The sequence below is a fragment of the Schistocerca cancellata genome, chromosome 1 (assembly GCF_023864275.1).
Source record: "Schistocerca cancellata isolate TAMUIC-IGC-003103 chromosome 1, iqSchCanc2.1, whole genome shotgun sequence".
NCBI lineage: Eukaryota > Metazoa > Arthropoda > Insecta > Orthoptera > Acrididae > Schistocerca > Schistocerca cancellata.
Window position 1 is genome coordinate 421,729,695 of NC_064626.1, and position 20,067 is coordinate 421,749,761.

General features: G+C 45.3%; 1 protein-coding gene across 5 annotated transcripts in view; it reads right to left on the reverse strand.

The window, feature by feature from the left end:
* Positions 1–20,067, reverse strand: part of LOC126176062 (inositol-trisphosphate 3-kinase homolog) — a 528,034-nt gene that overhangs the window by 22,851 nt on the left and 485,116 nt on the right. Inside the window, exon 1 of one of the 5 annotated variants that reach the window (XM_049923227.1) lies at positions 18,549–18,754. The exons of the other annotated variants lie outside the window; for them this stretch is intronic. Coding sequence (XP_049779184.1) covers positions 18,549–18,632 — 84 coding nt within the window. The 5' untranslated portion in view covers positions 18,633–18,754. Of the gene's footprint in view, positions 1–18,548; positions 18,755–20,067 lie in introns of those variants that run through there. 5 annotated transcript variants of the gene reach the window in all.

Consider the following 20,067-nt stretch of genomic DNA (forward strand, 5'->3'; position numbering starts at 1 on the left):
CTCACCTCTTGTTCGCATTGACGGCACTTTTCAGATGTGTTACGACCCGTGGCTCTACCGTACATTCGATCCCTTTGAAACCCTACATTTCAGCACGATAATCCACGACCGCATGTTGCAGGTCCTGTACGGGCCTTTCTGGATACAGAAAATGTTCGACTGCTGCCCTGGCCAGCACATTCTGCAGATCTCTCACCAATTGAAAACGTCTGGTCAATGGTGGCCGAGCAACTGGCTCGTCACAATACGCCAGTCACTACTCTTGATGAACTGTGGTATCGTGTTGAAGCTGCATGGGCAGCTGTACCTGTACAAGCCATCCCAGTTCTTTTGACTCAATGCCCAGGCGTATCAAGACCGTTATTACGGCCAGAGGTGATTGTTCTGGGTACTGATTTCTCAGGATCTATGCACCCAAATTGCTTGAAAATCTAATTACATGTCAGTTCTAGTATATTTGTCCAATGAATACCCGATTATCATCTGCATTTCTTCTTGGTGAAGCAGTTTTAATGGCCAGTAGTGTAAAACAACAGAAAACTGACAGCAAAGTGTGCAGGAGTGTAACAAGCTGTATTGCATTAAGTTAGAAAGTGGAGGTTCATGTAACCCCCTCCCGTACCTAAGGCGGGTCGCCTGACATTCGCAAGCGATTACAGATTCTCCCAACAAGTTAGACACAAGTGGAAGGGAACTAATTAGGCTTGGGGTGATGGTGAGGTGTCGCGAACAGCAGTTCATGCGTGGTAGTTAGCACACACTTAACGGGCAGCCAGAAGCTTACGCAGCTTTGTCGCTGACGGCTGTACGAAAGTTTCGAGGAACGCACGCGGCTTCCCGGCCAGCGTGCGTCAAAGGGTGCTGACGAAACGTTTTGAATCACCGCCGCACTGCCAGCTAGGGTACGTGGTCGCCGGAAATGTCGATGGCGCGCCACAAGACACTCGTCCGGCCTCCGCGCCGATAAGGCAGCCGCCGGAAGCGCGTACAGGCGGGCTGCGCGGTCGCGCCGCTGCTGCGCCGGTGCCGCAGCCATAACGATAAGCCGGCCGCCAGCTGTCAGGCAGGGCGCGACAACGCACAGCTCCCGAGAGGACGGTGCCAGGGCCGTACCGAAGGGGTGACGAGATACGCTCCAGACAAGGGCGCGGAAACTGACCGGAGAGAGAGAGAGAGAGAGAGAGAGAGAGAGAGAGGGAGGGATAGAGAGAGGGGGGAAGGGAGGGAGGGGGGAAGGGAGGGAGGGAGGGAGGGAGGGAGGGAGTGGACTAAGAAGACGGTTTAAGAATTAACCAAGAGGGATACGCACATGTTTGGCCACGACAAATTGACTCTTTTTTACTGGTGCTGCCATTGTCGGAAAATGTCGGCGTTAGTTTAAAGATATTCATTTGTCTCCGAGCGTTGCCGATCCTTCCGAGTGTGTCAGTTCTACCTTCGCACAAGCATAAAACACGGGCAACTGCGGCAGTACTGAAGGTAGGACTCGGCGCTGCCTCCCCCTCACCGCTCATCCCCCGCGCGAAGGGTTAACTCAGTGGTCGTCCAACCTTTTTGCTCAAAAGCAAATTCTGATGTTCTGAGGCGGCACCTACTGCTGCATATGTAGCGATCTTATTATTAATTAGTAACCTACATAAATTAGTATGTTACGAGCCACCAATGGACTAACTGTGGTAAGGGTGGGATAAGTTGGCCTCCGATCCCAGACTACTGATCGTTGTTAAGGGGACACGAAAGGGCGACGGTCGAAACAACTCGTTTTTTTTATTACGGTATTCGGCTATATATATGTCGCGCATAATATTTTGGGGAATAATTCTTCAGTGTGTATATATATACACACTTCAGTTTGAACACGTATTTCTCAACATCATGTTTTTCGGCATTGCTGTTGTCATCGGTAAGCGGCTACTGAAGCAAATATGTTCTTTGACCGAAGATTTCGAGTTTTGCCGTTTTGCGTCGGCTGAGAAGAGGACCGAGACGGTTTGAATTAGAGCGCTTCGAAACATCTGAGGGAATAATAATTCAATGTGTAAATAGATCTCACATATATCATCCAATTTCATAACGCTAACTTCGTGCAGATGATGATGCTGCAAAACATAGCAGAGATATAGATACAGCCGAAACAGTTACTTTACAGTTCCATGTGAAAAAGCTGATGAATAGTAGTGTTCACTCGGCATGCCATTACGGTATTATGAGAGGCTTTTCAAAGTAAAGGATAAGATATGCTTGTCCAAACAATGAAATAGCTTTCAGGATATTTATGACAGTGGAAGTGACTGCAGTATATTGTGAAAGCAGTTTCAAAACAATCAGAGACGAGAAAAAAAATACTTACGGTCGAGTATAGGTGAGAGGTGAGAGTCAAATTTATCTGCACTGTCGGTAGAGTCCTACACATTTGCTAAACTTGACTTAAATGACGTAATAACTAAGTTCACTTCGCTCAAAGCAAGGAAACGCAACGTAAAATTACAATGAAAACACAATTCCTCGAAAGGACCACTTTCTGAACTCTTAAATTCTGACCCCTTTTCTTTTATTTCTAATTAATAATTTACGCATTATTAACAATTTGCCATGATCAAATAAAATCTGTTCTGTATTGTACATCACACTAAAACAGCAGCTGCCATAAAGAATGAGATATGGGGGAAGGGAGCGGGAGGGACACTGGCAGTTCTGCCAGAGGCGCAATTTCACCTCGGCTCTGGACCGTGCTGTGTCGCAATTCGCTGTTTGACACGATTCCACTACTAAAGTGGCCAGATGGGAATTCCTCCTCGGTATTTAACGCACTGATCAAGGTATTATGGGGTGGGTTGTTGTTGTTTTCAGTCCAGAGACTGGTAACATGCAGCTCTCCATGCTACTCAATCCTGTGAAAGCTTCATCATCTCCCAGTACCTACTGCAACCTACTTCCTTCTAAATCTGCTTAGTGTTTTCATCTCTCGGTCTCCCTCTACGATTTTTATCCTCCACGCTGCCCTCCAACACTAAATTAGTGATTCCTTGATGCCTCAGAACATGTCCTACCAACCGATCCCTTCTTCTAGTCAAGTTGTGCCACAAATTTCTCTTTTTACCAATTATATTCAGTACCTTCTCATTGCTTATGTGATCTACCCATCTAATCTTCAGCATTCTTTTGTAGCACCACATTTCGAAAGCTTCTACTCTCTTCTTGTCCAAACTATTTATCGTCCATGTTTCACTTCCATACATGGCTACACTCCATACAAATACTTTTAGAAACGACTTCCTGACACTTAAATCTATACTCGATGTTAACAAATTTCTCTTCTTCAGAAACGCTTTCCTTGCCATTGCCAATCTACGTTTTATATCCTCTCTACTTCGACCATCAACAGTTATTTTGCTCCCCAAATAGCAAAACTCATCTACTACTTTACGTGTCTCATTTCCTAATCTAATTCCCTCAGCATCACCCGATTTAATTCGACTACATTCCATTATCCTCGTTTTGCTTTTGTTGATGTTCATCTTATATCCTCCTTTCAAGACACTGTCCATTCCGTTCAACTGCTCTTCCAGGTCCTAGACCTCAAAGTTTTATTTCTTCTCCATGGATTTCAATTCATACTCCGAATTTTTCCTTTGTTTCCTTTACTGCTTGCTCAATATACAGATTGAATAACATCGGGGAGAGGCTACAACCCCGTCTCACTCCCTTCCCAACCACTGCTTCCCTTTCATGTCCCTCGACTCATAACTGCCATCTGGTTTCTGTACAAATTGTAAATAGCCTTTCGCTCCCTGTATTTTACCCCTGCCACCTTAAGAATTTGAAAGATAGTATTCCAGTCAACATTGTCAAAAGCTTTCCCTAAGTCTACAAATGCTAGAAACGTAGGTTTGCCTTTCCTTAATCTATCTTGTAAGGGTCAGTATTACCTCACGTGTTCCAACATTTCTACGAAATCGAAACTGATCTTCCCCGATGTCGGCTTCTACGGGATTTTCCATTCGTCTGTAAAGAATTCGTGTAAGTATTTTGCAGCTGTAACATATTAAACTGATAGTTAAGTAATTTTCACATCTGTCAACACCTGCTTTCTTTGGGATTGGAATTATTATGTTCTTCTTGAAGTCTGAGGGTACTTCACCTGCCACATACATCTTGCTCACCAGATGGTAGAGTTTTGTCAGTGCTGGCCCTTACAAGGCTATCAGTACTTCTAATGGAATGTTGTGTACTCCCGAGGCCTTGTTTCGACTTGGGACTTGCTCTGTCAAACTCTTCACGCAGTATCGTATCTCCCATTTCATCTGCATCGACTTTCTCTTGCATTTCCATAATATTTCCTCAAGTACATCGCCCTTGTATAAACCCTCAATATACTCCTTCCACCTTTCTGCTTTTCCTTCTTTGCTTGGAACTGGGTTTCCATCTGCGCTCTTGATATTCATACAGGTGGTTCTCTTTTCACCAAAGGTCTCTTTAATTTTCGTGTAGGTAGTATCTATCTTACTCTTAGTGATATATGCCTCTACAGCCTTACATTTGTCCTCTAGCCATCCCTGCTTAGCCATTTTGCACTTCCTGTCGATCTCATTTTTGAGACGTTTGTATTCCTTTTTGCCTGCTTCATTTGGTGCATTTTTATATTTTCTCCTTTCATCAATAAAATTCAATATTTCTCCTGTTACACAAGGGTTTCTACTAGTCCTGGTCTTTTTACCTACTTGATCCTCTGCTGCCTTCACTATTTCATCTCTCCAAGCTACCCATTCTTCTTCTACTGTACTTCTTTCCACCGTTCTTGTCAATCGTTCCCTAATGCTAGGATTAAGAAAACTGGCCTCGTGACCCGGAGGAACGGGACTGTAAACTCCTTCCGGCCTCCTAATCGTCAGTACTTTACTTAACCTCTAATTCTCCTCCTCCTCAGCTTTAGTCCGCGTGTGACAGTCTCTGCTAACGAGAAACTTCTGCCAGTTAACGCGCCAATCTCAGCAAAAATGGAGAGTTCCGAATTTTTTTAAAAAAGCGCTGTAAGATTTTAAATACGAGAGAGGGAATGTGGGAGAGAAGGTCATTCAATTCGATGATAATTTCTGTATTTTTTTTTAGAGCGACTTGAAACATTCGCGTTTGCAAACAGTGTTGCATTATTAAATAACTCTTACATATTTTATTAATTCTCATTTACAGCGACCAGCAAATCGGATTTTTTTTTATTTGTTTTAGTCTGCAGCTGAAATTTTATTTCGTGAAATGGTCACAGGTTCCGGAAAGATCGTTAGACCGAATTTTAGTGGTTTACGTAAGTTTGACGGCTGTAACAGAGCTATTTCGTAGGTGGGTGCTTTTCTTGTCGGCAATCTATCAGTGAAATATAAACCTTGTTGTGCAACTGTTCATATTTTCATGGAATGTGCTTCTGAGTCGGAGATGCGGAATCAGCTCAGCATTTGCGTAGAAAAGTTCTAAAAGACACATACAAGTAGACTGCTGCACGAGGTCAATAGTTGTCAGTCCAATGAGTGAATTTGATCCAGGTCTGTCTCACCTTTGACGCCTACTACGTTAAAGTAGTTGTAACATCCACTTTAGGGTAAAAGCATGGAACTCTATTCGTTAAGTTCCTGTGTAACCGTATATTAAAATAACCGGAGGCCATCCAACAACCGTTACATAATGGGTAAGGCAAGGTCGTAGCACAATGGAGTGACACACTCGATAACATTACGTTTCAGATGCTACATTTACAAGAGGAGTCCAAACTCGGTTTTGCAAACCAATTTGCCAATGCCGCTTCGGGCACGTCGTCTAAACACTGCAATACCGATTTTGGAAAAGAGGTCCTAGCTGCTGGATTTCCTCTTTCAGAATCAATTTTCGCTCCAATGCAAACACTCAACCATTTTATCAGGCTGAAACTAGTTTTTTATAATTGTCGGCTGAACTTGACGGAGTAACTGCAGCGAAGGGCAAATAGAAATATTAGACTGAGCAGGAAGTTATTTAACTCTTAGCTGTTCTGATGGCCGTTTCTCTTCAAAAAAATGGCTCTGAGCACTATGGGACTCAACTGCTGAGGCCATTAGTGCCCTAGAACTTAGAACTAGTTAAACCTAACTAACCTAAGGACATCACAAACATCCATGCCCGAGGCAGGATTCGAACCTGCGACCGTAGCGGTCTTGCGGTTCCAGACTGCAGCGCCTTTAACCGCACGGCCACTTCGGCCGGCCGTTTCTCTTCAGTTGAATCTAATTTTCATGGGCAATTTGTGCTAAACAATTGACAATATTTTATATCAATGACCACGATTTATAATATAAGACTTTTCGCACTTGATGCAGTTATCTGTGTTGAAATATCGTCTGGAGAAAGATTAAAAAATATTTCGTCCGATCTTGATACGATATAGGTATCAAAGAGGACTTGCTTTCACTGTACAAAAATGAAAAATTATGTACTCCATAAAAAGCAAACCAGTAGTATCCTAGGACTACAAAATCAATGAGTCAACTGGAATCAGTCAACTCATACAAATAAAGTTGTTGCCGATTAGAAACCAATTTTTGTGTGTTCCGCGGTGGACACAAAAGCACATCATCGTTACGCATAGATGCCAACTTTTAAAAATCAAAAATCGGGAGATTCAGTTTTAAAAATCTGGAGGTGCAAATGACAAAAAACCCCGGCTCATTTTCACTATAATCACGAGACAACTGATGTGTCTTTCCCAATCACGTCACAAAGCAATACAACATCCATAAAAACGAGAATGACTTCACTGAGACTATCGCAAAATGTTGATTCGTAATATAAGGAAAAGGCAACCACTTACCTATAGCGGACTGGTGCGTGGTGCACAGAAAACAGTTAACCTATTTATTTCCGTCATAACACTTCGACCATAAGTTTTAATCATCTCATTTCAACTTCTTAATACTATGAATATTACGATTATGGTGCTTGTAAAATGACCGCTTATACAAGAATAAAGTCTTTTCGGGATTCCGGTAACAAAATAGCACTCTCAAACATTCATTCTAAAGATTTAGACGGACTATAAAAACGTTGAATAATAAACGACTGCAATTAAGCATAATGACAACAAACAAACAAGTCCAAACGGAGCACAACACGAGTAGACACTCAACAAAATGCGCGGGAATACGTATATTGAATAACAATGATTAATGAACACTAGACTTCTGACCATTTAGCAAAACTGAAATGGCGGGTGTTCAAAACAAATGTATTAGGTTCGACAATAATTATTTAAAAAAAACGGGAAAAATAATGATACAATCTGGAGGCTGGAGAAAAGTGGAAAATATGGAGTCTCCTGCCTAAATCGGTAGAGTAGGTGGGCATGGTTACGTCATTGTCCATACACGTAAGGCACTGGTTACAACAATTTGTGTAAGGTTATGAAATGTAATGATCAGCTCTAAGTAAAGCAGGTGGTCGAAATCAGTTCATCAGCAGGATATTAAGAAAATGCTTACGAAACATTCGTGCCGTCCATCCTAGAATACTGCTCAAGTTTGTGGGACCCGTATGATATAGGATAGTGAACGTATACAAAGGCCGACAGCACGAATGGTCAGCTGTCAGAGCTTCATGATCTTCCTGTAGTTTGATCGGAGAAGGGTCCTGCACCAGAGAGCGGTTGGTCGCACGTTTCTTCGACCCCTGAGAGACTGTCAAAGAGATTCTGAAAAACCTGCAATGCCGCAAAGTAACCTGCGAAAGCCTTCTTTCAAAGTTTCAAGAGCTAGCTTTAAGTTAGGAATGTAGCAATATACTACAACCCTCTACGGACTGCTTCAGTGTGTATCGCGAATGCAAGATTATAGTAATTCATTAGGGGATGCGGCTTAAGCAATCATTCTTCCCATGCTCCTCACGCGAATTAAAGGGGAAGACGAACTATAAACTGGTGCGATGGGAAGTAGCCTCTGCCATGCACTTTACAGTGACTTGCATAGCAGTAGATGTAGACAACTGAAACGTCGATAGCTGATCGGGCTAACATAACCGATTCAGTAATCTGTGACCGTTGCGCGGAGCGACACTTGTGCGGATACAGAAAAAAAAAATTGGAAATTTGTGGTAAGGTCTTAAGGGACCAAACTGCTGAAAGACGCCTTAGACCGCGACGCTACCCCGCGTGGCCGGATATGGAATGTGTTAACATTACTGCGGAGCCCATGACACTTCAGTTGTTTCTTTCCTTCACTTCAGTTGTTTCTTTCCTTCACATTCGTTGCCTTTGTCAACTTTCAAATAAACTATCACATTCCAATGTATCCTAGATTTCGTAGTCCTCGCTAATTCACAGCTAAACTATCACCTACCAACATAATCTAGATCTCTGGCTAAGCTACAGATCAATGTGTCACCACAACCACCTGCGAAAAGCCGCACATCCCAGCAAGAGCCCCGCGCTCCGCAGAAATGTCTCCCACAGAAGCTTCACTCCGCACAAGTGTTTCAGCTCTCCAATTCGGGCCTTAACACGTAAACAAGACAGCGAAGAACCGTTTCCGAAGTTCGTTTTCGTCTTCAGGTGCTTGCTCGGCTGGAAAGTGGTGGTGGTGGGTCCCCAGAAGGGGAGCGTCGCCGGGCGCTGGAACGCGCTTTCCCGCCGCCATTGACGTCACAGGAGGCGCGCTGCTCCCACGCGCCACTGAGCGGCTTTCCTCGCCGGCGCGCAGCCTCTCTCAGCTCGGCTGGACTACGACTCTAGCGAGAGAGGAAACAGCCGAGAAATGCTCAGCCACTGCCTAATAACGGTCAACGGCGTTGCCCCAGTGGATGCACCGGTTCCCGTGAGATTACCGAAGTTAAGCGCTGTCGAGCGTGGCCGGCACTTGGATGGGTGACCATACAGCCGCCATGCGCTGTTGCCATTTTTTCGGGGTGCACTCAGCCTCGTGATGCCAAATGAGGAGCTACTCGACCGAATAGTAGCGGCTCCGGTCAAAGAAACGACCGTGGTGTGTTGACCACATGCCCCTCCTATCAGCATCCTCAACTCAAGATGACAAGGCGGTCGGATGATCCCGATGGGCCACTTGTGGCCTGAAGACGGAGTGCTAGCTAGACTGCCTAATAACATGGTATCAGCAGTACTTAGCTCAAGAATACATGCAGTACCTCTTTCAGTAAGAACTGAGCGACAAAATTTTACTTTACACAGTAATAAGAACCGCCTCAAGACGTATAATTCAGTATTTTGCATGTTATGCAAATTAAGTTGTAAGTACTTTAGTATACATACTGTAAATCACTGGATGGTAGAGGAGGCCCGATGATCTCATAGTATTATTCAAAGAAGAAATGTTAATGTAGAATAGTAAAATTACTTATATTAATAAAAATTATGAACACAACATCGCGGAAATACTTTACGTCTAACGAAGAAATTTTAAATTCAAGCAAGTAAATTTATTTTATCATTAATAGAAAGAAAGATAATATTTCGGTTTAGTCAATAAAACAAACTGTTGCATCTTACAAGTGAAGAAAGGCAATGATTATTTTACATTCGTCCAGTGTATAAAATAATTACATAAAAAAGTAAATGGCAGTGAAGTACAATGTAGAAGGAAAGTGTGGCTAACGAAAGGCTGAAGGGGAGGAAGGAAGCTCAAACACACATTCCTTCTGCAGAACACAGAGCGACAGACAAGCATGAAAGACGTAGTGGAGAGTGGATGGGCAGGAGCGAGGCACTGTCGACTGAGTTAGAGCTTTACCTGCACCTGATTTAATTCATTCCGGACTAGTGAAATTTGTGGTAAGTTCCTATGGGACCGAACTGCTGAGGTCATCGGTCCCTAGGCTGACACACTACTTAAACTAACTTACGCTAAAGACGACACACACACACACACACACACACACACACACGCGCGCCCGCGGGAGGACGACACAAACCTCCGACGGGGGGGGGGGGGGGGGGGGGGGGAGGAGCCGCGCGAACCGTGACGAGGCGCCCCAAACCTCGTGGCTACCCCGCGCGGCTCCGTACTAGTGCCCGGGTTCGACAAGCAATTTTATTCTATCAAGAGGTAAAGTGACAACATAAGGACTGGTGTAAGATGAAAGTTTGACTCCGGAAACAGCGAAAATGCTTATCGATCATGGACGAGCTGGCGTTTAAATTAAAAGCTTACGCGGTTTAATTTAATGAAAATCAACAAATGAGTAGGAAGCAGCCAGGTGTTCTATATTATTACGCATGACAATACCACGAGAAAATGAAACCGATTCAAACTTGGTAGTATGAATGTGCCTTCCGCAAGGCTTCGATTCAAACCTGATTGTATCCGTTATAATGTACATGGGTATAACAATAGGAATTACAACGCACATCACACGACTGATACATTTCGCATGGCACCAGCACCACTGTGAAATACAGAACTATTTGAATCCTCAACTGAAGTCAGCGCCAAGTGCTTTTCAATCCGTGAACAAATGGCTCCATCCCGTTCCTCAAACTTTAGTATGTGGTGTACCGTAACAAGGCCGAGAAACTGCCTATTGGCTTCCGTCTCGGGTTCTTCGGCCGACGTTCATCTAATGATTTTTCTGACGTTTCGCCAGCACGAGTGGCTGGCATTGTCAAAGCTTCACCCTCCATTGCCGGTGGTGAACTGGAGGCGAGCTCGCGGCCGCAGACTATATGTACCTGGCGCGCCAACGTCCGAGGGCTTCTCCACGGTCATTTCCGGTGCGGTTCTCCTCTTGCTACCTGCGACGGTCGTTCGCTGCAGTACGGGAAGCCAGGATCCGTTTACCTTAAGGCTTTCCTCCTTCTTGTTGAAACTGTTCGCGTGTTTTTGGATTTCTACAGCTTCTCTGAACAAGCGCGTGTGATAGTGCTTCTCTACAGCCAGAACTTCCGTGTCGGCGAATTTTATTGCGTGGTCGGTCTCATTCAGTGCGTGCTCTGCCACGGCCGATTTCTCCACCTGCCCCAACCTGCAATGTCGCTTATGCTCTTTGATCCTGGTGTTAATGGATCGTCCAGTCATTCCGACATAAACTTTTCCGCATGTGCAAGGTATACGGTATATTCCCGACATTGCAAGTGGGTCTCTTTTCTCCTTCGCCGATCTAAGACACTCTTTGATCTTCCTTGTCGGTTTGAAAATCGTCTTTACGCCGTGTTTGCGCAATATACGGCCGATTCTGTCCGTCACTCTGGGAATGTATGGCAGAAATGCCGTACCCGACATTCCTTTTTCTGGTTCCTTACTTCGCCGAGTGTTTGGCTCTGTTACACTTCTAATGTAATTTGTGGAGTACCCATTGCTCCTCAGAACAGTTTCCAGGTGTTGTATTTCTCGTTTGAGGTGTTGAGGCTCACATATTCGTCCTGCTCTCTTTACGAGCGTACTAATCATGCCTCTTTTCTGGCTCGGGTGGTGGTTTGACAGTTTGTGCAGGTATCGGTCCGTGTGTGTCGGTTTTCGATACACGCTGTGTCCCAGGTTTTCGCCGTCCCTTGTGACCAGCACATCTAGAAATGGCAGTTTCTTGTCCTTTTCTACTTCCATGGTAAATGTTATGTTGGCATGGAGGCTGTTCAAGTGTCTCAGGAATTCACCGAGCTGTTCTTCACCATGGCTCCACACCACGAAAGTATCATCGACGTACCTGTACCACACCTTAGGTTTGCAAGTCGCCGAGTCCAGTGCCTGTGCTTCGAATTGTTCCATGAAGAAGTTGGCCGCCACTGGACTGAGAGGACTACCCATGGCGACGCCTTCCAGCTGTTCGTAGAAATCGCCCTTCCACGTGAAATAGCTCGTGGTGAGACATGCATGGAAGAGCTTTTTGATGTCTTGCGGGAACATGGAACCGATGTGCTCCAGAGCGTCGCTGAGTGGCACTTTCGTAAATAACGAAACAACATCAAAACTGACCAGGATGTCGTTTGGCGCAAGTTTCAGTTTCTTCAGCTTCTCAATGAAGTGTCCTGAGTCCTTAATGTATGTGTCGGTCTTTCCCACGTGTGGCTGGAGCAGAGAGGCCAAGTGTTTCGCCAGTTTATACGTTGGTGAGCCAGGAGCGCTAACGATCGGTCTCAGTGGAACGTTGTTCTTATGGATCTTGGGTAATCCATACAGCCGAGGTGGTAGGGCTTCTGTGTTGCGCAGGTTTCTCTGTATGTCCGCCGGCAGAGAAGACGCCTTGATTAATCGATTCGTATTCCGAGTGATACGCTGCGTCGGATCTGCGCTTAGTTTTCGGTACGTCGTCGGATCTAATAGGTCTCGGATCTTTTGCTCATAATCTTCGGTCTTCATTACGACGGTCGCATTCCCCTTATCGGCAGGCAGTACCAATATACTCTTGTCGGCGTTGAGCTTCTTAATGGCTTGTACCTCTTCTTTCTTCAGGTTGCAAGCTGGTGGTTTTGCTCGGCGCAGTATCCTGGATGTTTCAGTGCGTATTTCCTCTGCCCTTTCACAAGGAAGGGTCCGAATGGCTGCTTCGGTGTTGGCAATGATGTCCTCCATAGGTATAGTTCTCGGAATGATAGCGAAATTCCCTCCTTTTTGAAGAACAGACACTTCCTCTTCGGTCAGTTGTCGTTCAGTGAGGTTGACCACTGTGTGTGACATGTCGGGAATCGCCTTGTCGGTCTGCTTCCGGCATCTTTCAAACTTTTTCTTTTGCCGCTCGGTGCAGCCATTCGGACCCTTCCTTGTGAAAGGGCAGAGGAAATACGCACTGAAACATCCAGGATACTGCGCCGAGCAAAACCACCAGCTTGCAACCTGAAGAAAGAAGAGGTACAAGCCATTAAGAAGCTCAACGCCGACAAGAGTATATTGGTACTGCCTGCCGATAAGGGGAATGCGACCGTCGTAATGAAGACCGAAGATTATGAGCAAAAGATCCGAGACCTATTAGATCCGACGACGTACCGAAAACTAAGCGCAGATCCGACGCAGCGTATCACTCGGAATACGAATCGATTAATCAAGGCGTCTTCTCTGCCGGCGGACATACAGAGAAACCTGCGCAACACAGAAGCCCTACCACCTCGGCTGTATGGATTACCCAAGATCCATAAGAACAACGTTCCACTGAGACCGATCGTTAGCGCTCCTGGCTCACCAACGTATAAACTGGCGAAACACTTGGCCTCTCTGCTCCAGCCACACGTGGAAAAGACCGACACATACATTAAGGACTCAGGACACTTCATTGAGAAGCTGAAGAAACTGAAACTTGCGCCAAACGACATCCTGGTCAGTTTTGATGTTGTTTCGTTATTTACGAAAGTGCCACTCAGCGACGCTCTGGAGCACATCGGTTCCATGTTCCCGCAAGACATCAAAAAGCTCTTCCATGCATGTCTCACCACGAGCTATTTCACGTGGAAGGGCGATTTCTACGAACAGCTGGAAGGCGTCGCCATGGGTAGTCCTCTCAGTCCAGTGGCGGCCAACTTCTTCATGGAACAATTCGAAGCACAGGCACTGGACTCGGCGACTTGCAAACCTAAGGTGTGGTACAGGTACGTCGATGATACTTTCGTGGTGTGGAGCCATGGTGAAGAACAGCTCGGTGAATTCCTGAGACACTTGAACAGCCTCCATGCCAACATAACATTTACCATGGAAGTAGAAAAGGACAAGAAACTGCCATTTCTAGATGTGCTGGTCACAAGGGACGGCGAAAACCTGGGACACAGCGTGTATCGAAAACCGACACACACGGACCGATACCTGCACAAACTGTCAAACCACCACCCGAGCCAGAAAAGAGGCATGATTAGTACGCTCGTAAAGAGAGCAGGACGAATATGTGAGCCTCAACACCTCAAACGAGAAATACAACACCTGGAAACTGTTCTGAGGAGCAATGGGTACTCCACAAATTACATTAGAAGTGTAACAGAGCCAAACACTCGGCGAAGTAAGGAACCAGAAAAAGGAATGTCGGGTACGGCATTTCTGCCATACATTCCCAGAGTGACGGACAGAATCGGCCGTATATTGCGCAAACACGGCGTAAAGACGATTTTCAAACCGACAAGGAAGATCAAAGAGTGTCTTAGATCGGCGAAGGAGAAAAGAGACCCACTTGCAATGTCGGGAATATACCGTATACCTTGCACATGCGGAAAAGTTTATGTCGGAATGACTGGACGATCCATTAACACCAGGATCAAAGAGCATAAGCGACATTGCAGGTTGGGGCAGGTGGAGAAATCGGCCGTGGCAGAGCACGCACTGAATGAGACCGACCACGCAATAAAATTCGCCGACACGGAAGTTCTGGCTGTAGAGAAGCACTATCACACGCGCTTGTTCAGAGAAGCTGTAGAAATCCAAAAACACGCGAACAGTTTCAACAAGAAGGAGGAAAGCCTTAAGGTAAACGGATCCTGGCTTCCCGTACTGCAGCGAACGACCGTCGCAGGTAGCAAGAGGAGAACCGCACCGGAAATGACCGTGGAGAAGCCCTCGGACGTTGGCGCGCCAGGTACATATAGTCTGCGGCCGCGAGCTCGCCTCCAGTTCACCACCGGCAATGGAGGGTGAAGCTTTGACAATGCCAGCCACTCGTGCTGGCGAAACGTCAGAAAAATCATTAGATGAACGTCGGCCGAAGAACCCGAGACGGAAGCCAATAGGCAGTTTGTCAACAAGTGGCCACGAAAGCCTCAACAATTTTGTAAGGCCGAGAAAGTTGTTACGGCATTTAGCACTAGCACTTCAGACTGCTGTGTCTGCACCATCTACTCAGAAAGCTGTGCACGAACTCAAACTAAAAGTTGACAAAGTAACGGTAGAGCATCGACTGACCATTTTAGATATTTTTGCTCGACGCCCGTGCAGCAACTAAGTGTTGCACTCTGATGCCTGCCAGTGAGACTTATCCTGATATACCTCTTCCCTGCTACACCTTGATGAAGCATGACTACATTTATCGGAGTACGTGAACTTGCAGAACTGTCGACCTTAGAGTTCTTAAAATCCTCACCTGTTACACCAAGAACCTCAGCGTGAAGTGAGAACACGAGTTTGGTGTGCAATTAGCGCAACGCGAATTACTGGGCTCATTTTCCTCCAACCCACACCTTCAGATAGATATATAACTAATATACTACAATGCCCTCTCCCAGAGAACTAACAACGAAAACTACAGTTATTTCATACAGGGCGATGCAAGAGCGTGATCCGCCAATGCATCTGACAGTTTTACCATGTGTTTGCGATGACAAACTGTCCCCACAATACTGTCACTGGCATCGACACACAAGTTGAAGTGTTAAATTGCGTTACTTCCTTCCTAGGATACCCCTAACTTGCCTAGTTCCGCCAAAAACGGATACGACACATGCCAAAATCTCTAATAACGGCATGGGGTGTATGTGGCCACACACAGCTCCTCCGTCTGATGTCACACACACACACACACACACACACACACACACACACACACATCGGAATTTATTTTAAGGGTACTAATCGCTCACTGGACCTATTTCCGCACTTGAGGAGAGATTCGAACCGTCATTACTAACCTGAGACAACGAGTTGGTGGGTGGGTAGAAGGAAGGAGGCTACAGCACAAATTTGAGCAGCGTGTCGACATGTCTTTCAGATAGGGCATGGCTGTACGCTTGGATTAAGTTTCGTAGTGGCACGCACAGGTGCAACCGCACAGTACCGCAATGCCGCTTGCGCAGGAGCCGTCCGGGAATAGGACCCTCCAATGACGCACTAGTGTCGTCAATTGTCGCAACGCCTTTCACCGCAAACCACTCCGATATGGTTCCTGCGGAAGGGAGAGCTCTTCCTGCTCGCACGGGTAATTGGAGTAAACTGTACGTCTTACAACGTCAGACAGCGGCTCCAACAAACAGTTCACAACTTCCGACTAGCGCGCACACACACACACACACACACACACACACACACACACACACACAAAAGCTTGTGCACCATTCGTGCAAATAAATGATTGTAACGAAACTTCCGAAAGTGTCTAAAAAATCCTCACACACACTGGAATAATTATAACTGATTTTCACATCATACTAAAACTCTTCGGCAGTTCACCAGCATAGTTTTCATCCCCTCCCCCCCACGCCGCGAAGAACATAAGTACGACACTGAATTATATCCTAAGTCCAGTCAAGCAAAGTGTGCACATGGGGTGACAACGCCGTTATCTCAAACAGCTTGTGTCGGCACTAGAGAGAGATCTTTAATCTTCGATACGTTTTCCCACTCCGCAACATTGAAGGCACATTCATGGGTATGCGCACACCCTGCTCGACCATTCACGCACACTCTCAGACATGTTCTGACAAAGTACTTAAAACACAACGCCACACACTTTTCGCAAAGGAAAAGTGCCGACTGGTGCGAACAAGGGAAATCTTTGAGATTTTGGCGACTGACTTAGCATCTGACACGTCCTCCCGCATGCCATTACAGCTTGATCGGATTCTGGAACGAGTCGCACGTAAAAATATAAATAGTACGAAAACATGGTTGTTACAGGAAAACAAAAAATTGGCTAGGTGCGTGCAGGACACGCGCACTGAGGTTTCCATACGAATTTAATTATGTGTACATAGACACTGTATCCATTCCGGGAATCGAGGATATTGACGATTTTTGCCTGCTATTGACATTGATACTGGTATGATATCTGTCTCAGAGACTCCAAGGCTTTCAAGAATGTCTTAATTTCAAGTTTGAAATCGGATAACAAATGGCAAAAGAAAAATTAACAATTTCAGAGTTTTTTCCTTTACTTGTACTCTGAAAGCTTTCTTCTTGCCAAATTTCATGGTTCTAGGTCAACAGTAAGTACCCTATAGGTTCTGATGAGTGAGTTTACGAATTTCTAAATATGTGAATAAATGGCGCAACATTTGGGTCTACTGACTTAGATGCTTAAAATCTTGCACCGCCAAGAGACCATCGACCTTAATATGTGACATAAATTTGAACTTCACGCGTTTAGTCGTTCCTGAAAAGATAGAATAAAAAAAAAAGTCTTATCAGACCGACAGACGAATAAAAAAGGACAAAAATATTTTTCGTGTTATGTAATTTCGAATTAACACTTTTCGGATTTTTTTCCTTTACTTGTGCTGTGAAACCTTGCTTTTTGCCAAATTTAATGATTCAAGGTCAGCGGTAAGTACCCTATGTGTTCAGACGAATGAGTTTTCAAGTATTAAAATAGTGACATAAACGGCTGTATTTTTTAATTGCACTGACCTAGATGCTTACAATTTTTACACCGCCAAGGAACCATAGACCTTAATATCTGACATAAATTTGAACTTGATACGTCCACTCGTTCCTGAGAAAAAGGGTCCTTAAAAGTCGGACATACGGACAACAAAGAGATCCTGTAAGGGTTACGTTGTTACAGACTAGGGCACGGAACCCTAAAAACATCATCATCAAACAATATTCATACTGCTAACGAAAATAATGGTGAGTGAATATATTAGTTTGATGGCGACGTTATTAAAATTTTCGTAATATAAGACTACAATATTTTACAGTGTGTTTCAAGAACGAGACAAGTGGTTGGCGAACTCGTATCCTCCTTAATGACTTCTCAAAGATACTAACTCTCAAGTTTCCTCGGCGAGACAGATTAACGACGTCCAGTCAGCAAAGTTGTTGATTCCATTTCTCTGGATATTTAGACGAACGGGCCAGTTCGTCTTCTTCAGATGCCGAGAGTTGTGCTGCTAGGCGTATACGCGGAAAAACGGTATCAAAGACTCAGCTAAACACCCGTAAGCATAACGTGGGTCAAAAATAGTTTATATTTTTAATCTACATTACTAAACGGCTAACCCGGCGCAGGTCCTAGTTGAAAGTTGCCTTTTAACGGCTTGCAGGGGCAACAAAAATATGACTGTCAGTATTTCGTACAGTTATCGGTCGAATTTAAAAATTTACATTGTTGTGAAAATCAATTCGTTAAGAGCTATGGTCTTAAGTTAAAAGTTTAACACAATAAGGGAAGTACTACACTTGAAACAGTGTACCGTACCTCAAGGCGCGCAAATTATCCGGAAAACAGTTCATCCAGTAATTGAGACTGAGAACATTTAGCGACTTCCAACAAACCTTACATATCATTTCAATTCTTTTCGAAACCATTTCTCGCTGCCACCCCCTACAAAATGATTCAAGGAAAAATTATTATCGCTAACTACACTTTCGCTGTTCATGCAGTAAAACTGCAAGTCAGGAATGACGTTTTGATTTATCACTTCTTCGCGACTAACTCTATTCCCAACACATTTTGCAGCCAGTATCCACATATACCAGTGGACGTGCCTGAAATATTACGCCATTGTACGCCATATAATTCGGGAGATATGCCGTTTTACACACGGGAATTCAATTCTTTAAAGAATGGGGTGGGGGCGGCTACTGGTATGTTATACAATAACGCCGACACACACACACACACACACACACACACACACGCACGCACGCACGCACGAACGCACGTTGAACTGCTGCGAGTACCTTAGTCTGCTGCTTGCACGTCCATACCAATGAAAACGCTGGAAACGCCCCCATAAGGTTGCCAACATTGAGATTGATTCGCATCGTTACTACGGAGCAACAATCGTCGCAGCGGGGCGAAGAACAGCATATAGGCGCCAGTCGGTCTGCGCTGCCAGAGTCTGGAGGTGCGTCGGACGTGGACGAAACTGGCGCACTGCTCGTACGTCCGCTACGGCTGGACGCGATGACGTGCGAGCGCTCCTACCCCGGCCGCGTGTAGCGGTCTCGGTCTGTCCGTCCGGCCGACAGCAGAGGCGGGGCGCATCGCATCGCGGGGCGCCGCCGTTCCCGCAAAGCACGCATAAAACAGGCCCTCTTCTTTTCTCTATCGGACGGACGTCACAGTTTGGAACAGAAGGGCCCGCGACCTCCCAGATAACGCGTCTCTGACGCAAACGCCGCCATCGGGTCATATGCAACCCACTCGGATTTCACAGAAGTTTTCCTTCTATGTGGTGCAACTACCTACCAAAATAAGCATACATTGCTCAGAAATTAGGTGAAAAAAAAGACTTACGCCAGTCACTTTTAGACTGCTCGGAAAAGAAAGGGACGCCACCATCATCTTCAGGTAGAAAATTCACCAAGAACATAGCCACACAACTCTTCGCCTTAAGAACGCAGCATGTCATTCTCGATGGAGAGAAGTCTTCCGAAGTAAGAGTGATTTCAGGTGTGCCGCAGGGGAGTGTCGTAGGACCGTTTCTATTCACGATTTACATAAATGACCTTGTGGATGACATCGGAAGTTCACTGAGGCTTTTTGCAGATGATGCTGTAGTATATCGAGAGGTTGTAACAATGGAAAATTGTACTGAAATGCAGGAGGATCTGCAGCGAATTGACGCATGGTGCAGGGAATGGCAACTGAATCTCAATATAGACAAATGTAATGTGTTGCGAATACACAGAAAGATAGATCCCTTATGGAAGCAGTTAATTCCATAAATTATCTGGGAGTACGCATTAGGAGTGATTTAAAATGGAATGATCATATAAAGTTGATCGTCGGTAAAGCGGATGCCAGACAGATTCATTGGAAGAATCCTAAGGAAATGCAATCCGAAAACAAAGGAAGGAGGTTACAGTACACTTGTTCGCCCATTGCTTGAATATTGCTCGCCAGTGTGGGATCCGTACCACATAGGGTTGATAGAAGAAATAGGGAAGATCCAACGGCGAGCAGCGCGCTTCGTTACAGAATCATTTAGTAATCGCGAAAGCGTTACGGAGATGATGATAAACTCCAGTGGAAGACTGCAGGAGAGACGCTCAGTAGCTCGGTACGGGCTTTTGATGGAGTTTCGAGAACATACCTTCAGCGAAGAGTCAAGCAGTATATTGCTCCCTTCTATGTATATCTCGCGAAGAGACCATGAGGATAAAATCAGAGATTAGAGGCCACACAGAGGCATACCGACAATCTTTCTTTCCACGAACAATACGAGACTGGAACAGAAGGGAGAATCGATAGAGG